The sequence below is a fragment of the Apodemus sylvaticus genome, chromosome 5 (genome assembly GCF_947179515.1).
Source record: "Apodemus sylvaticus chromosome 5, mApoSyl1.1, whole genome shotgun sequence".
NCBI lineage: Eukaryota > Metazoa > Chordata > Mammalia > Rodentia > Muridae > Apodemus > Apodemus sylvaticus.
Window position 1 is genome coordinate 92,019,459 of NC_067476.1, and position 24,562 is coordinate 92,044,020.

At 42.0% G+C, this 24,562-nt stretch overlaps 1 protein-coding gene across 1 annotated transcript in view; it reads left to right on the forward strand.

The window, feature by feature from the left end:
* The first annotated feature begins 990 nt into the window (after positions 1-990).
* The window catches only part of Lgr4 (leucine rich repeat containing G protein-coupled receptor 4), a 96,283-nt gene continuing 72,711 nt past the window's right edge, over positions 991-24,562 (forward strand). Inside the window, exon 1 of the mRNA XM_052183155.1 lies at positions 991-1,367. Coding sequence (XP_052039115.1) covers positions 1,183-1,367 — 185 coding nt within the window. The 5' untranslated portion in view covers positions 991-1,182. The remainder of the gene's footprint in view (positions 1,368-24,562) is intronic.

Below are 24,562 nucleotides of genomic sequence, written 5' to 3' on the forward strand. Positions count from 1 at the left end.
CTCCTCAACATCCTTGTATTTAGGATTTTAAAGGGAGAAAGAAGTCTGATTTGTGTCATGGATGATTAACCGCTAATTTAGCTCCCAAGTGTGAATGAAAACAGGTACTAAGATCTCAGAGGTGAAGTGAGATACGGGAGGGGTCACGCTGTTTTAATTTAGTGCAAGGCTGAACTAAAAAATTTAGATCAGATAGAAAGAAATGTTTTCCCTTCCTTTTCAAAATTTCCCCCACCCCTGCCCCCTTTCTTTCCTCTGTTTGCAAAGCCCTAACCCTTAAGAACAGAGAAGAGTCATTTGAAACGTCTGAAAGCTGGAGGCGAGTTTTACTTTTCAGGTCATCCAATTTAGGAGATCCAATTTCGGCAGAGGGAAGAAAAAGACTGAGTGGGGGAGGGAAACAGCAGACTCCTCGTCTTCCGATCCGTCTACCTTCAATACACAACCTGACATGCAGATCCAGCCAAGCCAGGGCTTTTACTTGAACCTCCACTACCACCACCACCAGCAGAAGCACAACCTTGTCACTCACTCCAGAGAAACACGCCCCTTTCCTCTTGACCAATAATGGCTCCCCTGCCTGCATAGTAATGAGCTCGAGACCTCCCCTGACCAATAGCGCTCCCGGAGCAGGGCTAGTTTTGCATGTACCTAAGTGATTTGCATAACCCGGCGGCCAGGGGCTCCCGAGGCGAGCGTGCAACCCTAGAAGGGAAAAGGACGCGCGGAGCGGGAGCCGCCTCGGGGAGAGCGCGGACAACCAGGGTGTTTGTGAGAGCTGGGGCGGGGGTTGGGACGCCGGGCCGGCATGGCTGGAGGCTGCGCTCGGCAACCTTGAGAAGCTGTGTGGCTGGAAGAGGCCGGGGACAGAAGGCGGCGGCGATGGCAGCGCGCGGCCCGGGCAGCCGTTCTGGGCCGGGTCGGCTGGTCTGAGCCCCGGGGCTGCCGGTGCGCGTCCATGGAGCAGCGGGAAGGGAGAAACTGCGGAGCGCCGCGTCCTAAGGCTCCGGCGGCAGACTGCTGAAGGAAGCGAGCGCACGCGGACCGCCGAGGGACGGCGCCCGGGCCCCCAGCCCCGCAGGCCGGCTGCCCCCTGGTGCGGCGCGGGGCGGCGGAGGGCAGCGGAGGCAAGCCGTGCGAGAGGAGCCGCGGGAGAGGCGGGCGCGGGCGGCGGCCACAGCAATGCCGGGCCCGCTGAGGCTGCTCTGCTTCTTCGCCCTGGGGCTGCTTGGCTCGGCCGGGCCCAGCGGCGCGGCGCCGCCTCTCTGCGCTGCGCCCTGCAGCTGCGACGGCGACCGTCGGGTGGACTGCTCCGGGAAGGGGTTGACGGCCGTACCGGAGGGGCTCAGCGCCTTCACCCAAGCACTGTGAGTGCGGGCGACCGGGCTGCGGGTTGAGGGACCCGAGGGGCGCTGCGGGGCGGAGCCAGGGCTCGACCCCAGCCCCCAACCCCATCGCCCTGGGGGGTGCATGAATCACCTGTGTGTGTGTGTGTTGGTGTTGGTGTGTTGGTGTTGGAGGGTCAGCGGGCATTGGCCCCCTTTCCTGTACACTGATCTCTCCAGACTTAGCCAGTCTGGATCTGAACCTCGAGGAGCTTTTCTTTCGCAGGCTTTTTGGGTGCAATTGCTACCTCCTACCTCCCCCATCATCTCAAATCCCAAGTGTATTTAGGGCCAGGAAGGAGGGAGGATGCTGGAAATGCTTGCCCTTGGCAGCCTTTCACGCGACCTCTTCCCCCATGCGGCCCCCTGTTAGGTTGGCAAAACTTTGGCCACGGATGAGGGCGCCTAGAACTTGGCCTGTGTTTGCCGACCAGGCACGTTCCATGGGTTCTACGGGGAAGCACCTGGATCCCCCCAGGGTTCCTGCAGGCGGAGTAAGGAACACCTGTACCTTAGAAGGTGAATCGGTTTCCCGTTTGGCCCCGTCCTGCCTTTGCAGTGTGACACCCTAGCCCAGATCCACTCGGGACTCCTTACCACAAGCAGAACACAAGGGAGGAGGAGGAGGATTCGGCCTACTCTGGGCGGGGATCCTTGGTGAATAGGGCATTTTAAAGAAAGAATGCTGACCCGAGGTAGAGAATGTTGGGAGAGAAAGTTCTAGAGCATGAGCTCAGTGCAATCTGTCAGGTGGGCGACCGTTTTCCCGACTGTACCTTCACCAGCAGAACCTTTCGTTTGAACTGCCTGTGGTCAGGAAGGGTAACACAGATGGTTCTTCTGACCTTCCCCACCTCCTTCCTCAGAGACCCCGAGAGCTTGCAACATCTCAGTTGAAGAGGGGGAATCTGAAATAGGTGTTGGAGGTGATGTTGGCAAGGGCCACCCGTAGAAAAAGAATGAGGTAATTGAGCGGAGGGCAGCTTGTCTGGCCCTTTCAGCCGTCTCGTGTTGTGTGGCCTACTGCATGATTAAGTCAGGAGCAGTAAAAGACCTGTGAGAGAGGAAGGGGCCCAAGAGGCCCTCTGGCAAAGGAAACTTCCTTTTTACCTTTAAGCTATCAAAAGAGACTTCTTAGACATCGCTTTAAAGGAATAATAGATCTTTGGAAGGGAAAACTCCCTTTTAGGCAAGCTGAGGCATTGCTGTGTTTCCAGGTGGGTGGTGCTGAGGCATTCAGCTAGCCCTCTCAAGTTGGGGATGAGGAGAATTGGGACCTGTGGCTTTGCACCCTAGTCTCAGATTTTGTCCCAGTCTTAGGCGTTGTTGATGCCTGGAAAGACCCTTTCTTTCAGAATGATATTTGACTTTTTACCAAAAAACTGAAATTTGAAGTGTGAATATACCTCACAGAGTGTTTACATTAAGGGGCGAAGTCTGAGCAGGGTTGGCAAGTGAGGAGCTAGGGTTTTACTGTTTCTCGAAACTCTTTGGAAATAGAGAATTCAGGCAGAAAGAGAGGTGACTTTACCTGAGCCATTTAGAATTATGGTTGTTGTTGTTATTATTATTATTATTTGTAAGAGTGTTTGTTAAAGTTTGAGGAATGTGCTAACCAAAATCTTTTCAGATGAGCTAAATTATTAGCTAAAAAGTTAGGATTTCACTATTTAGTTTATTTGGAAAGACTTTGGCTAGCATATTACTTATACTTTAACAAATAGTCTTGTCCCATAAGGAAAAGGGCCCGTTTTATGCGGTACCTAATGTCAAGTTTTTATGGGAAGGTGCTCCTCTAGAGATAGCCTCACACAACCCATAGATCTCACTGAGACAATGAAGCACCCTATCTTCAAGGTCCAGCCTCAGGGCAGTTACTACTCATAGCTTTTGGAATAGATAGATAACATTTCCCGCATTTCAGGAGTGGTCAAATGTGAGCTCTTTCCTTGTGCTCCACAGAGTGAGTGCACAAGCTGAGACCTCATTCTCCCCCCATACCCTGATCTCACCCTCACAAGGATGGTTTATAAATGACCACTGCATCTTTCAGGGCTTTCAAGGACAGTGTATTTTCACTTAACGCAGGAGGAAACCAGTTGTCTCTCTAGAACTTTGTCTGAGGAGGGGCAGGTGCAGTAGAACTTAGAGTCACCAGGGGATTCCATTCTGAGGAACCCTTGCAGCCTTCATGAACCACAGTTTACACTGAGAGTGAGCCCAGGAGTCTCTCAGGCCCTGTTTACATCTTAATTTCTGGATCTCACCATTTGTGAGATTACAAAAGCAAAAACAGAAGCTTTAAGATGAGACTGTAGTGTGGAGAGTTCTTTCTCTTGCTCAGTGACGTGTCCAGGGATGGGACTGTCTCTAGCGCATTTCATCTTGGAGACTGCAGGGCCAACAGAGAACAGGGATTTTATTTGACTCAGTGCATAGGGCCTGATACACTGCAGAAACTTAAAACTTCTGGAGTGAATAAGCTCATAGGAGCACACTACAGAGCTTCTGGTCTGGTCATGGGCTGAAGCCCATGAGGGTTCACCAAACTTGGCATCTCCCCATTTAGCCTTTTGTCCAGAATAGAGAAGGCCCCAGAGACAACACTCCTGCTGTTCCTACTTTAGGCTGGTTTGACCTTATTCAGCCAAACTTTCTATTTCCTGCTGATTGCTGCCTTATCAGACTTGCTGCACAGATACTGATGTTTCCTTCATGATGCTTCTGTAGTCATAGAACTAGCAGTGTTTGTGTTTTTGAATCCTATGCCACAATGTATATGGACCTATCATATAAGCAATCTTTTTTGGAGACAGGGTTTCTCTGTATAGCCCTGGCTGTCCTGGAACTCACTCTGTAGACCAGGCTGGCCTCAAACTCAGAAATCTGCCTGTCTCTGACTCCCAGAGTGCTGGGATTACAGGCATGCACCACCACCACCCTGCAAGCAATCTTATTCATATTAAATTTTCATTTTATGTTGTAAAAAGTTTATCCTTAGGTTAGTGATGATAAAGAAATTAACCACACCCATTCCAAGCTTGGGGAGAAAGATAAAGTGACAGTGACCTTGTATAGGGAGTTTGTAGTGTGTGTGTTCTGGTTTGTGGGTTTCTTCAATGAAGCTTGAGAGCTATAGATTTGGGACACAAATTTTCATTTCCATAAAACATACATTTAAGATGATAAAGTCTGTTCTGTTTTTGTGGCTTCGTGGGAGAGAGGTAGATCTGAGCCTTTGATCGTCCTTACCTCAGCACTAAGTAATTGTGTGGCCTTGGGCAAGCCATTCCACATTGTTTTGGAGTGTGTGACGATTTCCTTATCTGTATAAGTAAAGTAATTGCACACCCCTATCCCCAAGCTGCATCTTCCATCCCAAAGTTGGGTGATTTTACAGCTCTTCCTGGACTTGAGGATGGACAAGTGACAGTCATGCTAGAAAAGACCTCTTGAGAGGCTCTTGGGAGCAGCAGCAGGACAGTCTTCCAGTTGAAGCCGCTTAAGCCTTTTTATTACCACTCGCCTGGAGGAGTTCTTGTCTGTGTTTAGAAGTGTGTGTTAGGAAATTTTCCATGGAGACTTGTTGCAGAATTCATGAGTAGCAAGGGCACTTTGCTAGGGTAGAATAGCCCTGATTGTTTCCTGTGTGTATGGCTTAACACTTGGAAAAGAAAATCACTGTTTCACTAATTTGGATACAGTACAAAAAGTTACTCAATGTCCTCCCTTCCACGTAATTAGTCATAACTCAAACCTTCACTGTGGATATTCTGTACCTGAGCAGATTATCAAGTCTTTCTTATGGAACTGATGGTTACCTGAAGGGCTTTGAAGTACTGTTTAAAGAACCAGTTGTTTTTTCATCTTTTATTAGTATCATCTTGGATTCTTTTTTTTGTTGTTGTTGTTTTGTTTTGTTTTGTTTGTTTTTCAAGACAGGGTTTCTCTGTGTAGGTCCAGATCTGTAGACCAGGCTAGCCCCGAACTCAGAAATCCACCTGTCTTTTGCCTCCCAAGTGCTGGGATTAAAGTGTTGGGACCACCTGGCCACACACTTTCTTTTACAGATATCAGTTGAAAGTATTTTCTTTTTCTAACTACCAGTATCTACTTTGTATTCCATAATAGATCAGGTCAGTAATTAGTGTCTGGATGTTTATACTTTATAGCAAAATTGATACCTCTTTTATTCCCTAATTCTAGGCAAATTTATAGTATGTTCATCTAGAGATGTTAGTTTTATAGAACTGTGTACTTTAAAGCGAGGTTAATATATGAATGTCTTTCAGTTTAGATCCTTTAGTTTTCAAAGTAGTGAACAACTGTTCTCTAACTGCCCAAGAGGAAAGGGCGTTCTATGGGAAATGTGGGGAGCTGGGTTCCAGATCTCAGTAATCATTGGCTAGCCTTGAGTGAGTCAAATGCCTAGTCCTTCAGGACCCTAGTTTCTAGAGTCTGGAAAACAGCCATGTCAACAACTCTTATTGACCAGAGGGTTTTTTTTTTTTTTTTTCCTATTTAATTTAAGTAATTTTCAATGAGTTGGGGCTTCAGAGTCTTGTACCAGCTAGGCAAGCACTCTACCACAGAACTATATGCATTTACTTTGAATTTTAATTGTTATACATTGTCCAGTTCAACTGGAGTTCTTGTGTGGAAGAGGGCCTCCATCTCTCTCCAGGCAGTTATGTCTTAGATGTTGCCTGAACAGTACTGAGAATTTAGACCAGGGATTTACTTACTCTGCCCTCCTTAAGACTTGCTGTAACCAGTAATAGTTGATGATTTCCAGTTTAACTGAATACTGTGCCAGTTTTGGTGTCACACGTATTTACTGTCCAAGGACTTGGCTCCTGGCATTAGAATTGTAAGGTAACATTTGACAGCTTAATCTCTCAGGAAAGATCAAAGATCTGTCTTAGTCGGTGGATCCAGGCAAGTTTAGGCATTTTCTCGGCCTCTGCCTTTGTCAGTCTGTCTCTCAGATTCGTATTTTAGTCATCTTCATAATGGTAGAAAGCACTGACAGCTTGCCAGTTTGGATTTTTGTTTCTGGTCTCCTTGATTGTGCTTATTCTATTCGCATGTGTGTGTATGTGTGTGTGCGTGTGTGTGTGTGTGTGTGTGCGTGTGTGTGTGTGTGTGTGTGTGTGTTTGTGTGTTCGTGTGTTTTAGTAATGGGTATTAGAGTAGATGGTTGCTTCTGCCTCCACTTCAGATTTCTTTGAATCCTTGTAGAACAAGTCTAAGAATCATTTGGTGAATCGTAGACTCAGAGAGAAACTCACTTTTGGCTCCATAAATATAAATATAATGCAGGTATTATACTTGGGAACAAATTTAGGTTAACAAAAATACTTTATTGCATTGTTGACATAATAGTTTAAAAGTTAAATCCCATCAAATATGTCTTCAACTTTGAAAAATGACAGTAAGCCAACATATGTCTTCACGATAGGGACATCATTTCTCTTTCCATTGTAAAAGTAGATATTAAGGTTTTAAGTGTAAATTTATAAATATATTATCTGGGTTGCTTTTTAAAATTCATGGATGGTCCATTTTCAACTTGTTTTCAATACATAAAAAAATAAAGTTTTGTTTTATCTTTGTATTTCTGTTCAGTGAATTACGGTTTTTGTAAAACCTTGACTGAAGGTGATAAAATGCTCCAGTTTTAAATACTGGAAGTGAAGAAGAAAAATCTAGGGCATGTACCCAATCACTGCTCTTACACAATGGCTAATTTGTCTGCTTTCTTGACATTTCTTTTGTATCTTTAAGCATTTGATGGTCAGACTACATGTCAGATATCAGCTTATTGTTTGAAAGTGAGCAGGTTCTAAAAGTGAGTTAAAAACTAGTCAGAGAGAGAGAGAGAGAGAGAGAGAGAGAGAGAGAGCAAGCAAGCATGATTTTATACTTCATAGATATTTGATGGGGTTTCAACCTTCTAAAGACTGTAGTGAGATAGTTTCAAATACCCTTTTAAAATAGTATTGTGAACTTACCCTGTGTTCCTTTGAGTCAAAGGTTACTAAGATTTGAATGTGGCTTTTTTTTTTTTTATTGTAAGATTCTTAAGTATTCTGAGTTACTGTATGTCATGACTTGACAATTTAAAACATCTAATGTGGGCTGGAGAGATAGCTCAGTGGTTAAGAGTACTGACTGTTCTTCCAAAGGTCCTGAGTTCAAATCCCAGCCACCACATGGTGGTTCACAACCATCTGTAATGGGATCTGACGTCCTCTTCTGGTATGTCTGAAGATAGCTACAATGTACTTTCATATAATAATAAATAAATCTTTTTTAAAAAGTCTAATATTTGGGTTGTTACTATAAGTTTGTGAAATGTGTTTTTCTACCATGACATTTTTAATTGTCAAAAACGCACAATAACCAGGTCATCCTCCAAAACCATTATATTTGGTATTAAGTCCTTTATTATTTATTTACTTACTTATTTATTTCTCAGATATTGTTTTAGGTGCAAGTAGTTAAGGTTTTGGGTTTTGTTTTTTCTTTTTCTTTTTTTTTGGTTTTTTTCGAGACAGTTTTTCTGTGTAGTCCTGGCTGTCCTGGAACTCACTCTGTAGACCAGGCTGGCCTCGAACTCATAAATCCGCCTGCCTCTGCCTTTCAAGTGCTGGGATTAAAAGCATGGGCCTCCTTTTCTATTCTGGGCCTAAGAAACGAATGTTTAAATATTTTAAGTATTTGTGTATATGCATTTCTTAGCATTTTGTATTTAAAGTTCTTATGGGTAAACAAAACACTGAATCACCCCTCTGTGTTAGAATATTGTTTCACAGAATAGGAAACTATCTCTTAAAGGGATATAATCCATAGATATTTTAGGAGGCAGCTGTGTGTACAGTTATCTTCTGAGCTAGTATTGCTAGTAATGGGACATGAGGAAAGGCAAATTTAATATATTACAAGATATTTTAGTGACTCTTCATCCTTAATATGTGGTGTGTGTGTATTTACATATTTTGAATCAAGATACACAAAGGGCTGGCTGTATGATTGCTTTGTTTATTTTGTGAGACAAAGTTAAGACCTTGCAGTATAGCTTAAATTGGCCTTGAACTTGTGGTCCTCTTGCTTCAGCCTCCTGAATGATTTATTTTTTACATTGTAATAATGTAGTATATTTTTGTTTTGCTTTATTTTAGTTTTTAGCATTGACTGTTGAAAGAATGAAATCTCATTATGCTCCTACTATAAAGCATTTTTGATACACTGTTTGAATCGTAATATAGAATCCTTAGAAGAAAATGTGAGTTATAACCCCCTCCTGTTATCCTATTATCCCTTCTTCAGAAAATAGACAGAAATTTGGCAAGCACATGGCTCCTTCATCTTAGTGGACTTCTAGGCATGGCTAAGGGATGTGTCTAGAATTCAAGTCTAGCTTTTCCACTGTTCCTGTACATTAGGTTTCATGAGATAGTGCTCAGCTTGAACTGCAGAATACTTTAATACAAGTGATGGCGTCCAGGCTTCCCTCAAAGAACTTGATTTCTTCTAGGAGGAGGAAGAGGGAGTTCAACATTCTCACTCTTCAGGGTTTTGGTTCTAAAGGTGCACAATGACTTTGATTAACTTCTGGATTTTCCTGTTTCCCCTTGGGATAGCCTTTCTGTGCAGAAGCCTTTGAAGAAAGCCTATGCTCATGAAGGGCTTGGCCCACCACAGACTTTAGGAGTGTGGAAGCACATAAGGTACTCTTAGATTCTGCATTGTCACTCTGCCCACAGCTGCAGGCTACCTGAGAGGTACTACCTTGGAGGAGAATTCTCCACAGAATGACGGCAGCATCTCTGGAATCATGTGTGTACCTCAGCAAGCCTGCTCTGCTGTAGCTGTCAGCTTCGGTTCAGTCTCTGGGAGAGAGAAAAAACGGGCAATGGCAGCTCTGGCTGTGAGGCTGGTGTCCTATACTCTGTCAGCACTTGGTTTTACCTGCCCAACGTGTTTAGTGTTTGTATTATCTAAATGTCCTAACTGTCCTTTGGATCTTAATCGAGTCCCGCTTACTTCACATAAGTGAAAATGTTCACAGACAACTAAATACCATGAGGGCAATGTTCATAGGAAGGAAATATTACATGAATCCAGTATATTTGACATATGTTAGTACCTTTGGTTTTAATAAAATACATTTGGGATTTACTGACATTTAGCAGCCTGTCATAAACCCAATTTTCATCCCTTTTGTGATACTTCTGTTCACCTACTTTAATTAATTTTTTTTCTAACTTTAATTTTTTGTGTGTATAATGTGTGTCTGTGTGTGTTTGTGTGTGGTGTATTTGTATGAACATATATGAAGGCACACACGGCATGACATGTATGTGGTGGTAGAAAACAGCTGCAGCTGTCCAATCTTGCCTTCTACCTTGTTTGAGTCAGAATCTCTTGGATTTTTGCTATGTATACCAGGCTACCTGGCCTGTGAACTTCTCAGGGGGTTCCCCTGTCTCTCTACCTCACATCTCCTGTTGCAGGCCAAGCATTTACCTGTTAAACTGTCTCCTCAATCTCCATTTTCTTTTTGAGACAGGCTCTTATGTAGCTCTCATTAACTAGCCTCGGCTGTACAGAAATCACTGTGTACATCAGGCTGACCTTGGCCTCACGGAGGTCTGTTTACCTGTTTCTCAAGTGTTTGGAATAAAGGTGTATGCCATCATGTCTAAATCCAATAGTTCCTTCAAAAGAAATGGCTCCTCTTTGGTTTTCAGCTCTCCACGGTCATTTTGAGTCCATGGTTCTGTCACCTGTCTTTTTATGTCCCTGCTGATTTCCAGTCTTCTTTGAAAGGCATGTCTTCACGAGCAGACTTCCGAAAATGATTTTCACTTTTTAATGTTTTGAGTTGCATAAGGAATCCAGACGTCAAGCAAGTCAGTTAATCACTCTGGGCTTCAGGCTCTGCATCTGGACAGAGAGAGATGTTGCTCTACGGTTAAGGTTTATTTAAGACCGATTCAGCATGGCCTGGGTGACATAGCTGAGGACCATACGTATCACCATTACTCGGGGGAGTTAATAGGTAGCTGTGTATGTGTGTCATTAGCTTGTGACTTAAAATTCACTATTTCCCATCCTTTGATTCTTTGAGTGTGTATCAGATTGAAAGTTGGATCTGGATTTCAAAGGTTAACCAATGGGCTGATGGAAAAGTCTGCGTAACTACCACATGTTTCTAACAATATCCCAGTGGAAAAAACATCAGTACATGTGTTCTTATAATGATGCTCTTGTCTTACAGGTAGGGCTTCTCACTAACAGGAAGGTCTGTGATGGTAGGGAGTTGTGTTTCTTTGGAGGGAGCCTAGATGAAATCAGATTTTTTTAAACTTTGCTCTCTGGGACTTGGTGCTGCTTTCCTGAGACAGTTGGTCAAATAGCAGAGTGCTGTCTCACTAGGGGAACAAAGTATCTACAGTGTGCCACCTGGCTCAATACTGCCAGACTTTGCAACACCAAGGATTTTCACTGAACAAGCTCAATTCTTTGAGAATTCTCTTAATTGTAGTTTCAGAATCACCCAGGAATCTTTTGCTAGATATGGCTAAAACTAAGAGTTAAAAATTAGCTATATTCTTATTCCTTTATATCACGTTGTTTCTAGAATCATTCAGAGTGCTAGTTTTCCTTATAAGTATTTTGAAAAGGTATTTTTACTGGTTACTGGAGACACACACACACACACACGAGCATTCACATACACAAATATATATCTACTAAAATGTTCATGCTTTGTGGATAAAGATATATTTATTCTCTTTAGTAATTTTAGAACTAAAGTTCTTTCCAAAGATATATCATTTCTAAACTGTTATATAGAGAGCTTTGTTATTCCTTTTTGGTGCTGGGGTTTGAACTAGGGTCTATGTACATGCTTAGCACATGCAGGGCTGCTCAGCTGTGTGTTTTGTTCCTGGTATTCTTGTTTGCTTTTTATTTTATTTTCTCAGAAAATTTAAAAACTTTTAGAGTTTTGATTAAGCCCTGCTTTTTAGTAACTTATAAGCCAGAACAGCAGCTAACAGTGGCTGCAGTGCCCATGATCTGTTCAGATAGCCTGAGTGGTTCAAGTACAGTTTGCATATTCTACTCAGGGTCACTCTTTTTTAAAAAAATTTTTTGAGATTATTTTTTGTTATTGCCATCTTGACATTTGCCTGGTTACACATGAATAGCCTGATCCAGTCCCTCAGCAGGGAGACTACCACGGGCTGGCTTTCAATAGCCTTGTCACCGACAAAGAAAACATATGGAATATTTCATTCTTGCCCTTTACAAACAGTCTGGGCCTGTGAGGGCACGCAGCAGAACACTTTCTTCTTCATGGTAGGCTGGTGCATTTGTGTCCTAGTGATGGGCTTAGCTACTGGGAAGACGGCCATGCTTCCAAAGCCTGGGCACCTTTTGTGTAAAGTAAATTCCACGGTTTGGTCAAGTCAGTTTCTCACATCAGCTTGAATGCAGTTGTATAGTCTGCTCAAAGGATGCAGACCTAATCATATATTCACTCAAGGGAGTGCAAATGCACACACGCACACACGCACGCACGCACGCACGCACGCACGCACGCGCGCACACACACACACACACACACACACCAGCAACACCATTTGGGTACTGTCTTTCCAGATTTGATAGCTGACGTGTAAAGGGAATGCAGATGTTTAATTCTCCGTAGAACGTGCCTGGAGGGCTATCTGCCTGTGTGTTTATCTCCTTGTCAGTCCAAAGAAAGGGATCAATTTATCATCCTCGTGCTAGCCAAGCACTGCTGCATTAGCCATTAAGACTTATCTTCTTCACAGTACCAGGCTTCTGCTAGCATTAAGGACTTTGCTTTGTGCTGTCTGGATTTACAGCGCAGAGGGCCTTGTTGGCTGACTTAACAGGAGATACACAAGAATCTGGAAAGAAAGCATAGGCTAAGTTCTGTCTTTACTAGGCCTTATTCCCAGTGGCTCTTGGTACCTCCCTGCTTGAGAGGACACTCAGTAAAAGAATTAAACACAAATAAATAGAAAAGAAAGCCCACTGATGAGATGATTCATCGCTTTGGTGAAGGAAATAAGATGCTCATATCTTCAGGTCTTTTCTAATCCCCATGTTACCCTAGCTTGAATTTCTAGTTTCATTGTTTCTCATACTTGGGGACTGGCTTTGACAAATGGTCATGATTTATCTAAGGGGTGCGTTCTTCTGTTGGTGATTTAATCCCACATAAAACCAAATATTTAAATTAATAAAGACATCTAAGAGTTGTTTCTGGTGGCTTTAGTGTCATAACTGAGCATAAGCTGCACCACAAATTAGCTTATAGAAATTAATGTTTCTTTTTCTTTCTCTTGTCTTCTCTTGTCTTCTCTTGTCTTCTCTTGTCTTCTCTTGTCTTCTCTTGTCTTCTCTTGTCTTGTCTTGTCTTCTCTTCTCTTCTCTTCTCCCCTCCCCTCTTCCTCTTCCTCTTCCTCTTCCTCTTCCTCTTCCTCTTCCCGACAGGTTTTCTGTGTGTAATAGAACCCTGGCTGTCCTGAACTGTCTTTGCAGACCTGGTTGGCCTCAACCCCACAGAGAGCCACCTGCTTCTGCCTCCTGAGTGCTGGGGTTAAATTGTGCCGCCCCCCCCCCCCCCCCCCCCCACCTGGCCTTCTTCTCTTCTGTGAGCGTCGGCCCTTTGGTAGTTCTTTTTTTTTTTTTTTTTTTTTTTGACAGGGTTTCTCTGTGTTGCCCTGATTGTCCTGGAACTCACTCTGTAGACCAGGCTGGCCTCAAACTCAGAAATCCGCCTGCCTCTGCCTCCCAAAGTGCTGGGATTACAGGCGCGTGCCACCACTGCCTGGTGCTTTGGTAGTTCTTAACCCAAGGCCCTGTGCATGCTCAGCAAGTGCTCTGCTACCAAGCCACAGTGCAGCTCTCATAGTTCTTGATAAGTTTTTCTCTAAATTTCTTGACCACTGGGGGCTAAATTTAAATCAATCTGTTTATTAATTAGTTATATGTTTTGCCTAAATGGATATGTGTGCACTACCTGCTTCCCTGCCTGGTACCCAGGGAGGCCAGAAGTGGGTGTCAGATCCTCTGGAACTGCAGTTACAGATGGTAACTGTCACCATGTAGGTGCTAGTGACTGAACCCAAGTCCTCTGCAAGAGCAACAGCTGAGTGAGCATCTCTCCAGTCCTGGACAACTAGATTTAAAAAAACCTTTTATTTTCTGTGCTATACAAATGAGTTCTCGATTTCTCTTTTTAGTTGTAGAATTATGAATTCATAATGAGGGAAAAAACTTAACCCTGTATTAAATTGACAATGTACTTAGGACACAGGTTTTTGAGAGTCTTGATATATAGTTCTGACTGGCCTGGAACTCTTGTAACCCAGGCTGGCCTTGAATTTGTACAAATCCTCCAACATCAGTGTCCTGAGTATTGAGATCACAGGCCTGACACTCCCCCTACAGGCTGCCAACAGTACATAGGTTTTGAGTCATGGAGTAAGTGCCCGTTCATTTATGAGAGCATATTAGTTTCAATTTGAATGCCTAAAACTGTGGCAAGGTTTGTTTTTACTGATCATTTGTATTCTAGTTAAACTTGTTGAAAACTGATTTTATTTAGAAAGTTGTACTTTTAAAAGACCATCATGTAGCATCCTTTTGGCCCATGGCATTTACTCTGATACCCTGAAGATAGGTGCAGAAGTGACCACTGTAAAACATTTTACCAGCAGTCAAGTCTTTGGATTGTTTGGGTATCTGTGTTTGAAATGCAGGATTGGGGGAGGGGGAATTTTGATGAGCAATTGCTGGATCTGCCTTCTGCATCAGGCATGTTTTATATGCTAACTATAATTTCTAAAACTGGCATCTAGGTCCATCTGAAGGGTTCCCATTTTATGGCTTAGCAATGTGAGATTTGCAAGGATTAGATAATTTGCTCAAACATCCATACTGAGGGATGGTTTGGAAACTGAGGCTGTCTGTACCTGTTTACTCATCGGTGTTGTTTGCTTGAGGGTTTGATAGTTTATCATAAAAGAGTGGAAAAAAAAAACCAGGGCTAGTGAGATGGCTCCGTGGTAAGGGCACATGCCACCAAACCTTACATCCTTTCTGTCCACGGCAGAACCCACACGGTGGAAGGAGAGAAATGACTCCTTCCTACAAATTGTCCCTGGATGTCACACGTGAGCCATGGCACATGACATGCACAAGTACACGCACAAAAGAAATGTAAAAAAATAAAAGGGTGTTTTAGGTTATTACAGGAGAAGAAAGCACTCTTGAAGCCCGTAGAGCATGCGCACATCCACACATCTATATTAGTGGGAGACTGACTGGATTAGAGCGCCCAGTGTTAACAGCTTTGCACTCATGTGTAGAATGCAGATTCTTATTTATAGACTTTTTTTTTTTTGAGAAGTATCAGCCTCTCTCATTTCCTCCCCCTCTCACTATATCTCCTGCTTTTTGTTTATCTGCATTCAAAAGATTTGACCTCAGAGGGAGGAGGTGGGAGGGATTGGGGATGTGCACGATCAAGGTACAGTAAGCTACAGTGTATGTGTGTACGAAAATGTCATAATCAAGTCTGGCCCTTTGTACAGCGGATATCTGCTAGTAAACGTTTGAAGGAAACAAAACCTGAAGGAATGCAGAAGTCTGATGCGAGCACCAACAGAAGCTCCACCTCGCGGGGTAGTGAGTGGACATTTTGACTGGCTTTCTCTTCCCGTGTGTATGTGGTATAAGACGGTCCAGTCTCTTCTGTTTCTCAAGGAGTGGGTCTCCCAATGTGCTTCTTTAAGGCAAAGCCTTGAGGAAGATGACAAACCCGAGTGTGCAGGGGGGGCTTTCAGTAGAGCTGCCCCATTCACTCACTGGAATTTCCTGCCTCTCCTGTGGAAGATGTTTTTATAGGGAAGTCAGCATAAAAGTGAATCACCCACGAGCCATTTTCCCCCGAGGCATTTCATTTACTCAGCTTGGTATTAATTTAGTTGGTACTCTTTAGTTGACTTGAGCACTGTGTTTGTTGATAGTGTGAGCTGATGTTTATTAAGCTGTTAATATTTTACAGACTTCGTGAGTTCCGGTTGGATCTATGCACACTTTCTCCTTTAGCAGCAGGGCTATTCATGGCTGGGTCTGTGGTCATAATTTCAGAGTTTTGGTGATTGCCAGCGCCATTCTGGAGAACCATTTGCTTGCTAATTATAAAGGTGTTTTTTTTTTTTTTCCTCTCCTGAAAGTGTTTCCTTTTTGGTTTTGTTTTACTTATATTACATTGGCATGAAGAGGTCTGTAGTCTCCAGCTTTTCAGAGAAATCCTCCTCATCTTCTTGCTGTTAACTTGCTTGTTATGAATGCCACCAAGTGTTTCCCATGTGGCGTCTGTGACTCTCCCAGTGGCACTCTCTGGCACATGCTCTTCTCTTGACCATTTAAACAAAGCAGACGCCTAATGGGTTGTGCTTGCGTGAAGGCTGTCACCACAGGTGAGGAGTGCAGCCTTGCACAGGACCTTGTGGGTTTGGCTTGTAAGATCAGAGTATAGCCAGGCACGGGGCTTCATTACTGCTTGGTAGGTGACTGGAGATCACCTGCAGTAATACTGAAGCAGTAATAAGGACCTGCAGAGACTCAGTCCTTCCCACAAAGAAAAGGGATGGAAAAAAAAGAAAAGAAAAAGAGAAGAAAATAAAAACCCCAAACCCAAGCCAAGCCAGGGTTATTTGTTTGAGGGAGTTTTACATCACTGTCCTTTCCTGCAGATTAGTTACCTGCCTTGAGAATTTAGATATTAAAACTTAAGATTATTAAGTTTTGAGAACTAACAATTTATATAGTGGCATTGGTAGTCTAATATTAGTATTGAAAAGAGTAATTTCTTCACATGTTAATCGTATGTCTGTTGTGTTTGGTGTTGGGGACACAGAATGGAGTGATGTCTGACAGTGCTCTGCTGGGTAAGGAAGGAGATAGCTAATTAGACAAAAGCAGTTGAACACAGTGAACCGTATAGGATCTGATAATATGGAATACTGTCAAAAGGTAAATCAAGGTAAAGGAAATTGCTATTTAGGTTAGTCAAGGAGGGCTTGCAGGAAGTGAAGACAGCTAGCTAGTCAACCTCTCTGGAACATGAATGCATCTTAAGCACTGGCAAAACCATGTTTTATAAAGTTTCTCCCTAAATGTCCTCAGGAATCTAACACTGAGAAAAGAAAAAGACTGAGGCCTTCTGCCAGCCAGAAGGGGAACTTCTCTCCCAGTGCTGCAGTACCTGGCAGGAGTGGCTGAACCTGAAGATCATACTGGGCCCTCCCTTAGACTGGAGCTGCCTAGTGTGCCCTCCATGGAAGCCACACCCTTGTGTTATGATACCAGAGTTGGTTTGTGAGGTCATGGACCTTTGAGTTCTTCCTCCAATGTGGTCACATTGGACAATTCTCCTTTTTCTGCTTTAAAGGAGGGGAAAAAGTATTCTCCTTGCTCTAATGACAATGTGACAGGAAAAGGCAGTGTAATGGAGCACTAGACAGGGGTAAAGAAGCAATGCACTGATAGATATAGGCACATAGGTGGATCTCAATAGGAAGGTGTTAGGTGTTATAATGTGTTACATATAACAAAATTACAGTGATGGAGAGCAAACATGGCAAGTATAGTTAGGGGAAAGACAGCGTGATTGTAAAGGGTGTGTGCACTGGGGGATTCCCTTGTGATGACAGTCAGTTCCTTATGACTGCAGTACTGAGAGTGTACATGTGAGTTAAGAAATAAGTACTACTAACTTTAGTGTAGTGCAGACTCATTACCCCAGCCACCCAGGTGCTAACACGAAAAGATAAGCTTGAGGTCTGCTGTGCAACGTAAGTTGTACGGGTTCCAGGCTAGCCTGGTCTACAGAACAAGTTCCAGGACAGCCTGGGCTATGCAGAGAAACCCTGTCTTAACAAAACAAAATAATAATTTAAAAAGGACTTAGGGGTATATTTCAGGGGTTAAACACTTGTTTAGCATATGTGACTGGGGCCAGTGTTGGGTTTCCTGTACTGCAGGAAGAAAAACATTGTATGTAAAACTAGTCAAACCTTGTTAGAGTCCTAGTTTAGTAAATATATTATACCAGAGTAAACTTCTCGGTTTAGCTACTATATTATGTCTATATAAAACCCTCATCGGCAAGAGCAAGGTGAAAGGTTTATAGGTACCCACTGTAGTATTTTTGTAGCGTTTAGTGCGCCTTAAGTTATTTCAAACAAGAATGGTAACAAACATACCACGTGAGTTTAGGATCTTGCAAAGTCTTATTTTTAACTTTATCTAAGTGGGACTGCTAAACAGATTCTGAAGCAAGGCAACAGACGCATCACTGTGAAGCCAAGTACACTTCCGGCTTCAGGGTCAGCACTGTCTGCTCCCTAAGAGCATCACTGAAGTTGATTTGTGACTGAGCAGCTGGTGTGAAAGTGGCTTCCATCTTTCTCCCCCAAACAGTCTTTCTATTGCTTCTGAGTCTCTTTTTTGTCTCTGTCTCTCTCTGTGTCTTTGTGTCTGTCTCTCTGTCTCTCTTTCTCTCTGCATGCATCTATGTGTGTATGAATGACATGTGTTATGAAGCTCAGAGGAACATCCAGACTCCACATTAGGCTTAAGAGTGTAAACGTTTGCAGTCTTGGTTTTGGATTAAGCGCCCATGCACTTCCTGTAAGTGGCAGTGTATACAGCCTAAGCAGTGTGAGGCCTGGGGTTGGGTCTTTGCTTGTGAATTAGTAGCAGTTTTCCTTCTGATGACTCAGTATATTTGCCTTAATTGCTAGATTAACCATTTTTTCCTTCCCACAAAATGTGCACACATTTGTAAAAAGAGAGGACGAGTGAACGAAGTGTTAAGGACTAATTTTTGTGGTATTTAAACAACAATAGTCCAGATTACCCGCAACCTTAGTTTCCTTTCATGAGTTCTATGGATGGGCTTTGCCACCGTTTACACTTGATTACTTCATCGCTAACCCCAGTGATGTGATTTAGCATGCAGAGACTTAATTATTCCTTTCTGGCTTAGTTAGAAATTTCCTTCCAATAATTGCCTCCATTGCCCTTTAGCCTCTGAAATGTTTGTTGAGTTTGTTTAGAAGAACGTGGCTGCTCAGTGAGCAGTCCCAAGCCCAGCAGTGTCCAGAGCTGTCTTTATCATAATTTATACCCTGAACATAGTGACTGGGGCCCTGCTTCTTCAGCGATGGCTGGTTGGTGTTCCTTAGAGTAGCTGTTGACAAGCATTTGTCTCAAGTTGTTGCATGGCTAAAGGCACTAAACATTCCCCTAAGGACTCAGTTTTAAAATTTGATATTTCCTAATTTTAATTGAGAAATTATGCCAACTCTGGAAATAAAACTAGATTCTTAAAACCTTAGCATTTAGATTTACAAAACACTATAGTTTTGAATGTGAAAACTTTTTGTATTTGAGGGAGCTATTTTTGTAAGGCCATAACATGCAATCGTAGTTATACGGTAGAGACAAGATCATTACATGTTATCCCATTGGATGTTATTTTATGAACAGCAAAGAGGTTTATATTTAGGGTTATATTTAGGGTTAGAAAAGAGATGATTTTCATCCTGCTCTTTTCTAAAGTATAGATGTTACATTTATGGCCTGAAAGCAGGGGATAGAGAGGAGAGAATTTGTTTTCTGAATATAATTTTGTACAGCAGTGCCCTTAATGGGAAATTCTGTTTGATTTTTCAAAGTTGAACTTTGTAGATTGAAAATGTATTTCCTGCCAGGAGGAAAGTACTCTACCAGGATGAACTGAAAATATTAATTCTACCCAAGACTTTGTTTCAAGTAGTTACAGCCATGTCTCTGTAGACAGATTGTAAGATTTGTCAAATATTACTTTTTAGGTTTTATTTTTGCAATATAACTTCAGCCTGAACCACTTTCTATAATATCCTGTTTGTCCCATTCCCTTCAATAATAGTAATCAGTCCGTTCTCTAAGGGGTGAGGGTAGGGGTGGGACCGCAGGGGCATGCTGGGGGAAATCAGGTGTAACAATGCAAAGTGCTTTGTTTAAATGAAAAGCTGAACATTTTGATTTAATAAAGAAAAATAATAAACCAAGGATGCTGACATCTGTCAGAATAAATCTTCAATTTGTGAAATTGTTAAGAAAAAAAAAGAATGTTCATTTTGATGGCTGGGGTATAGCCACTCCATTATAGTTATAAAGCTGAATATTGAAGATGTTTTGTGTAGTAAGAGTATGTTCAATTTCAATGCATACAAGGTAGCATAATCAGTTATAACCAGCTTATTTTGTTAAGTTGAGAAATGTCGGAAACATGTACTTGAAAATATATATATATATATATATATATATATATATATATATATATATATATATATATATAAAATAAAGTAGCTCCAACCACTTAAGGATTGAGGAGGATGCACAGCAGGAACCTTTGAATATACTGTAGCACATGTGCGCGCGCGTGCACACACACACACACACACACACACACACACACACACACACTCCTATGTGAATGCACATAAAATTAATGCCATTTTACTTTAGACAGGCCCTGTCATGATACTGAGGCCTTTTTTTTTTTTTTTTAAATATTTATGTGAATAAACTGTCTTCAGACACACCAGAAGAGGGCATCTGATCCCATTACTGATGGTTGTAAGCCACCATGTGATTTCTGGGATTTGAACTCAGGACCTCTGAAGAGCAGTCAGTGCTCTTAACCACTGAACCATCAGCCCTGAGTGAGGGCTTTACTTTTGAAGTTGGGTATTTGACAGCAAAAAGTTGAATAAAGGTCATTTTAGTTTGTTATAATTTCACAGATAGAATATTCAGTCTTACCACAGCATAAGATTTCTCCCCCCAACCATATTGAAGTGGGGACTTTTAGCTTTTCCCATAGACTAAGTACTTGATAGGGGAGGAGTATATATGAGAATTGATACGTTAGCCATTATTTAATAAAATCTGGATTACTTAAACATATATACTTGTACCAAAATAGTCATCTCATAACCCATCTACTGTGGGATGAAAAGTGGTGTGGATACTATGGGCAGGTAGTAGGTTGATCCATATGTCCTGGCCAGGATCGAGCAGGATAACAGGAAAGTTTACTGTACTGCTCAGAACAGCTGCACAGTCTAAACTTTAAGGACAAGTTGTTTAGTTTTAGAATTGTCCATTTAATACTTTTGGACCATGGATAACTGAAATCATGCAGACGATCCTGAGGATAACAGGAGTACTGTTGGACTTTTCAAAAGTAATTTTAATGTGCTAAATGTAGCCAGCCTACAGATGCTGGTTGTTTAAATTATGTTTTTCTTCACACACACACACACACATGACTGCATGATGGTGATGGTGTATGTGTGGGTGCACATGTGCTATAACATTTGTGCAGAAGTCAAAGGGCAGCTTTGCTTGTTGGTTTTCCTTCCACCTTGAGTCCCAGGGATTGAACTCAGGCTGCCTTTTCAGCTACGCCATCTGACCGCCATCTGACCGACCCTTGGGCTCTTTTCTTTCTTTGTTTCTTTTCTTTTCTTTTCTTTCTTTTCTTTTTTCTTTTCTTTCTTTTCTCTTTTCTTTTCTTTTCTTTTCTTTTCTTTTCTTTTCTTTCCTTTCCTTTCCTTTCCTTTCCTTTCCTTTCTTTCTTTTCTCTTCTCTTCTCTTCTCTTCTCTTCTCTTCTCTTCTCTTCTCTTCTCTTCTCTTCTCTTTTCTTTCTTTTCTTTTCTTTCTTTTCTTTTCTTTTCTTTTCTTCTTTTCTTTTCTTTTCTAAGCTTTTCTTTTCTTTTCTTCTTTTCTTTTCTTTTCTTTTCTTTCTGTTTTGGTTTTGGTTTTTCAAGACAGGGTTTCTCTGTGTAGCCCTGGCTGTCCTCGAACTCACACTGTAGACCAGGCTGGCCTCAAACTCAGAAATCCACCTACCTCTGCCTCCCAGAGTGCTGGGATTAAAGGCGTGTGCCAGGCTCTTGGGTTCTTTTCAATAGTGTGGCAACTAGCAATCCCCTCATTAATAGTAGCAGCCCCCTCATCAGGGACAATTCTTACCGGTAGCTGACTTAGATTATTCTCAGGTAGTCATGAGTTTTGGGGGCTTGTTGTTTGTTGTTTTTAAATTTTTTTTATTATTTATTTACTTTTAAAAGTAAACATGTATTATTTGACAGCTGGCCAGAACTGTCTAGTGTTGAGAAGGTAGGGCCATCTTCTCTTAGCCATACAAGGTGAGAATAAACAGTTTGGCATGTTGTTACAACTTAATTCTGTGTGCTGCTCAGATGTCACCAACTAGGTGAGTTCCCTTCCTTGTTTATCCACCGGCAGTTGAGGAAAGAAAACATTTATAAGGCTTTCCTTTTATTTGAATTTGAGTGAGGTGAGTCCTGTTTGTCTCTGACTTGTTTAGAGTAGATGGGGACAGAAGGCACCCTTCCCTCAGGCGCCTTGCTAGAAGATCACCAGTGTTGGTTTTCTATAACTTTGTTAGTCTGGTGGGCGGGGCATGGAACACTTGAGTTTTCAAATGCAAATATGGATCTGTGCCTTTAAAACTTCCATCAGATTTGTGAAAGTGTTGACTCTTAAAATGAGTTGGGTGGTGAACAGCAAGTTCATTCTGTTTCTGTAATTTCTTTTTAGTAAACAAAACTCCAGATGATTTATTTCAATTTAGTAATGTCTTTGACTTAGTAATGATTTCATTAAATTAGGGCTTAGTGAAATTGCTACATATAATAAAATGTATTTGATTTCTGTATTCCTGTATTTAATGGTAAGATCTTTGAAAGGCACACGAAGAAGACAGTGATCTTTTTGTTGTACTTTTTATTCATGATCCAACTTTCTGGCTTTGACTCTCAACAAGCACCACAGGGAATGGTGAATGTAATCACAGCACCGCAGGTCTAGAGCACGTATGTGTTTAATGCCAGTGGGGAAGACGAGTGAGAATGATAAGTTCCATTGAAGTACATTAACTATAACACTAGTGCCTGGGTATTGAAAGCATCTCTTTACCTTGCGTGAATTCGTAAGTTAGAGCCTCAACGTTGCTAAATAAATAAATAAATCAATAAATAAAGCCTCTCTTTACAGAAAGCAAGAGCCTTGGTTATCTTTTTTTTTTTTTTTAATTTTACAAAGATTTAATACACCATTGAAGAAATACACAAGTGAAATATACAGTAAGCATTTGGCTAAGTCCTTTCTTAGAATTGCCAGTGAGTATCCGAAGGGTCAGAACTGAGTCTTACCTGGAGACCCTAGCTCTTATTTCCTTCCCAACATTAGCTCATCTCTCACTGTTCCTCCTCTCTTGCATATATACTCATCTATGTTGAAGAAATTGAAGGTCATGGAAAAATTACATTGGAAATTGCCCTTTACTAGTGAAATTTTATAAATTAACCTTCTTAGCAAAAGTTTATGCCATCAGCAAAGTATGCACTTATTGTACTTCCAGGAGTATTGCTGTGGTTAGAGGTAGAAGAGGGGGAGTAAGGGCAGAGTTTCCTGCTCAGTGTGGCCCAGGACCTCCATATGCCCCAGGCATTACACTCAGCTTTCTATTTTTCACTTGATCGCCATTGCTCTATTGGAGAGGTCTAATTCCCTTTTAAAATGTGGCGCTGATAGAAAACATTTAATTTGTTTACTATGTTAGTAATGTACATCCAAGGTCATGTTTTATATTTCTAACCAGGGGCTGAACCCCTGCCCTTTCCCTATGGCTTACGAGTGTCCACAGATGATGTGGTTTGGTGGAAAAGACAAAAAAAAAAGTACAAGAAGAATCAATACGAGAGTGCCATACAGAAACTACTACAGACTGAGGTCTGTGGGAACAAGAGGAGGCTGGGGAACTCTCTCTGCTCTGGGAGTGGGAAGCCTTCCCAGCTGAGGTGACATTTGAGCTGGGTCATTTAGTCTTCTGCAGGGCAGCTGCCAGGTTCTGCCTTGTTTGAAATAAGCACATTTACAAGAGAATAGTGGGGCACATTCAACTTGATGGATTAGATTGACGGATTGAAAGTAACTCCCCCAATGATGGCTTTGTTAGGTGTTTGTTCTCTGAGAACTCTGCCTGCCACTCCCCTTTGGTGAATTGTGGCAAGGAAGCTGTCACATTAAGCTGTCATTCAGGATATTGGGGGGGGGGCAAATTATGGGCAGGAGTAGGTATTTTCAGAACAGCCTACAACCCGGAAAGATTATATTTCAGAGCATTTAAAAATGAACACAACAGCCCTTTTTAATCTGTGCAAAAAGAAAATTGGATAATGAAAAGTTAATTAGGCCATGGATATTTTTAAAGCTTAGACATCTGATTCTTATCCACCATAATTAGATGAATCTTTGTTCAGGCTAGGATAGAAAAAGAAATCAATTATAGAATCATACAATATTCCTACACAGAGTGTTCAACTCTAAAAATACTAAATGTTTCTTGATAATTTTTGAAATTAGTTTCTAAGAGGTATATTTGATTCCAGCTGCTGCCTCCCTGTTTCGGCCTCTACTCGCTTGCTATAAGACCATCTCATAGATTTTGTGATTTCTCTCCATTTATTTATGTGTATTAAATTATTTAAAGATTGAGAGCACAGCTCTAGATCTTTCTAAATTCTGGCTGCTCACAGTTTTATTTCTAGAGAAATGGCTGGACAATACTTTGGGGTTGGCACTCCCCTCTCTCGCCCCTGACCCTGCTTTCCCATTCCCTCTGGACCAACCCTTCTTTCAACCCCCACTGCCCATGCCCGAAATGGAAAGAGCTTGCATTGTTACTTATGATAATATTTAAGCTCTAAAATTTTAACAGTATTTCAGTTGCAAATAAATGGAAATTGTGTATTCTGTTTAATGCGTTTCAGAAAATCCCTGCCATTTTTTTTCTTTAAATACAAGAAAACAGGCATGTAATGCCTCCTTGCGGAAAGCCTGGAGGGTGCTTTGTGCAGGTCTTAATTAAGGGCTTTGAAAGACCAAACAAAAGGCCAAAGCAAAGTGCTACAGGGTTATTGTTATTCCACCCCATTTGCTGACCGTCCATTGGAGCATTTTGTCCATTTTGAAACTG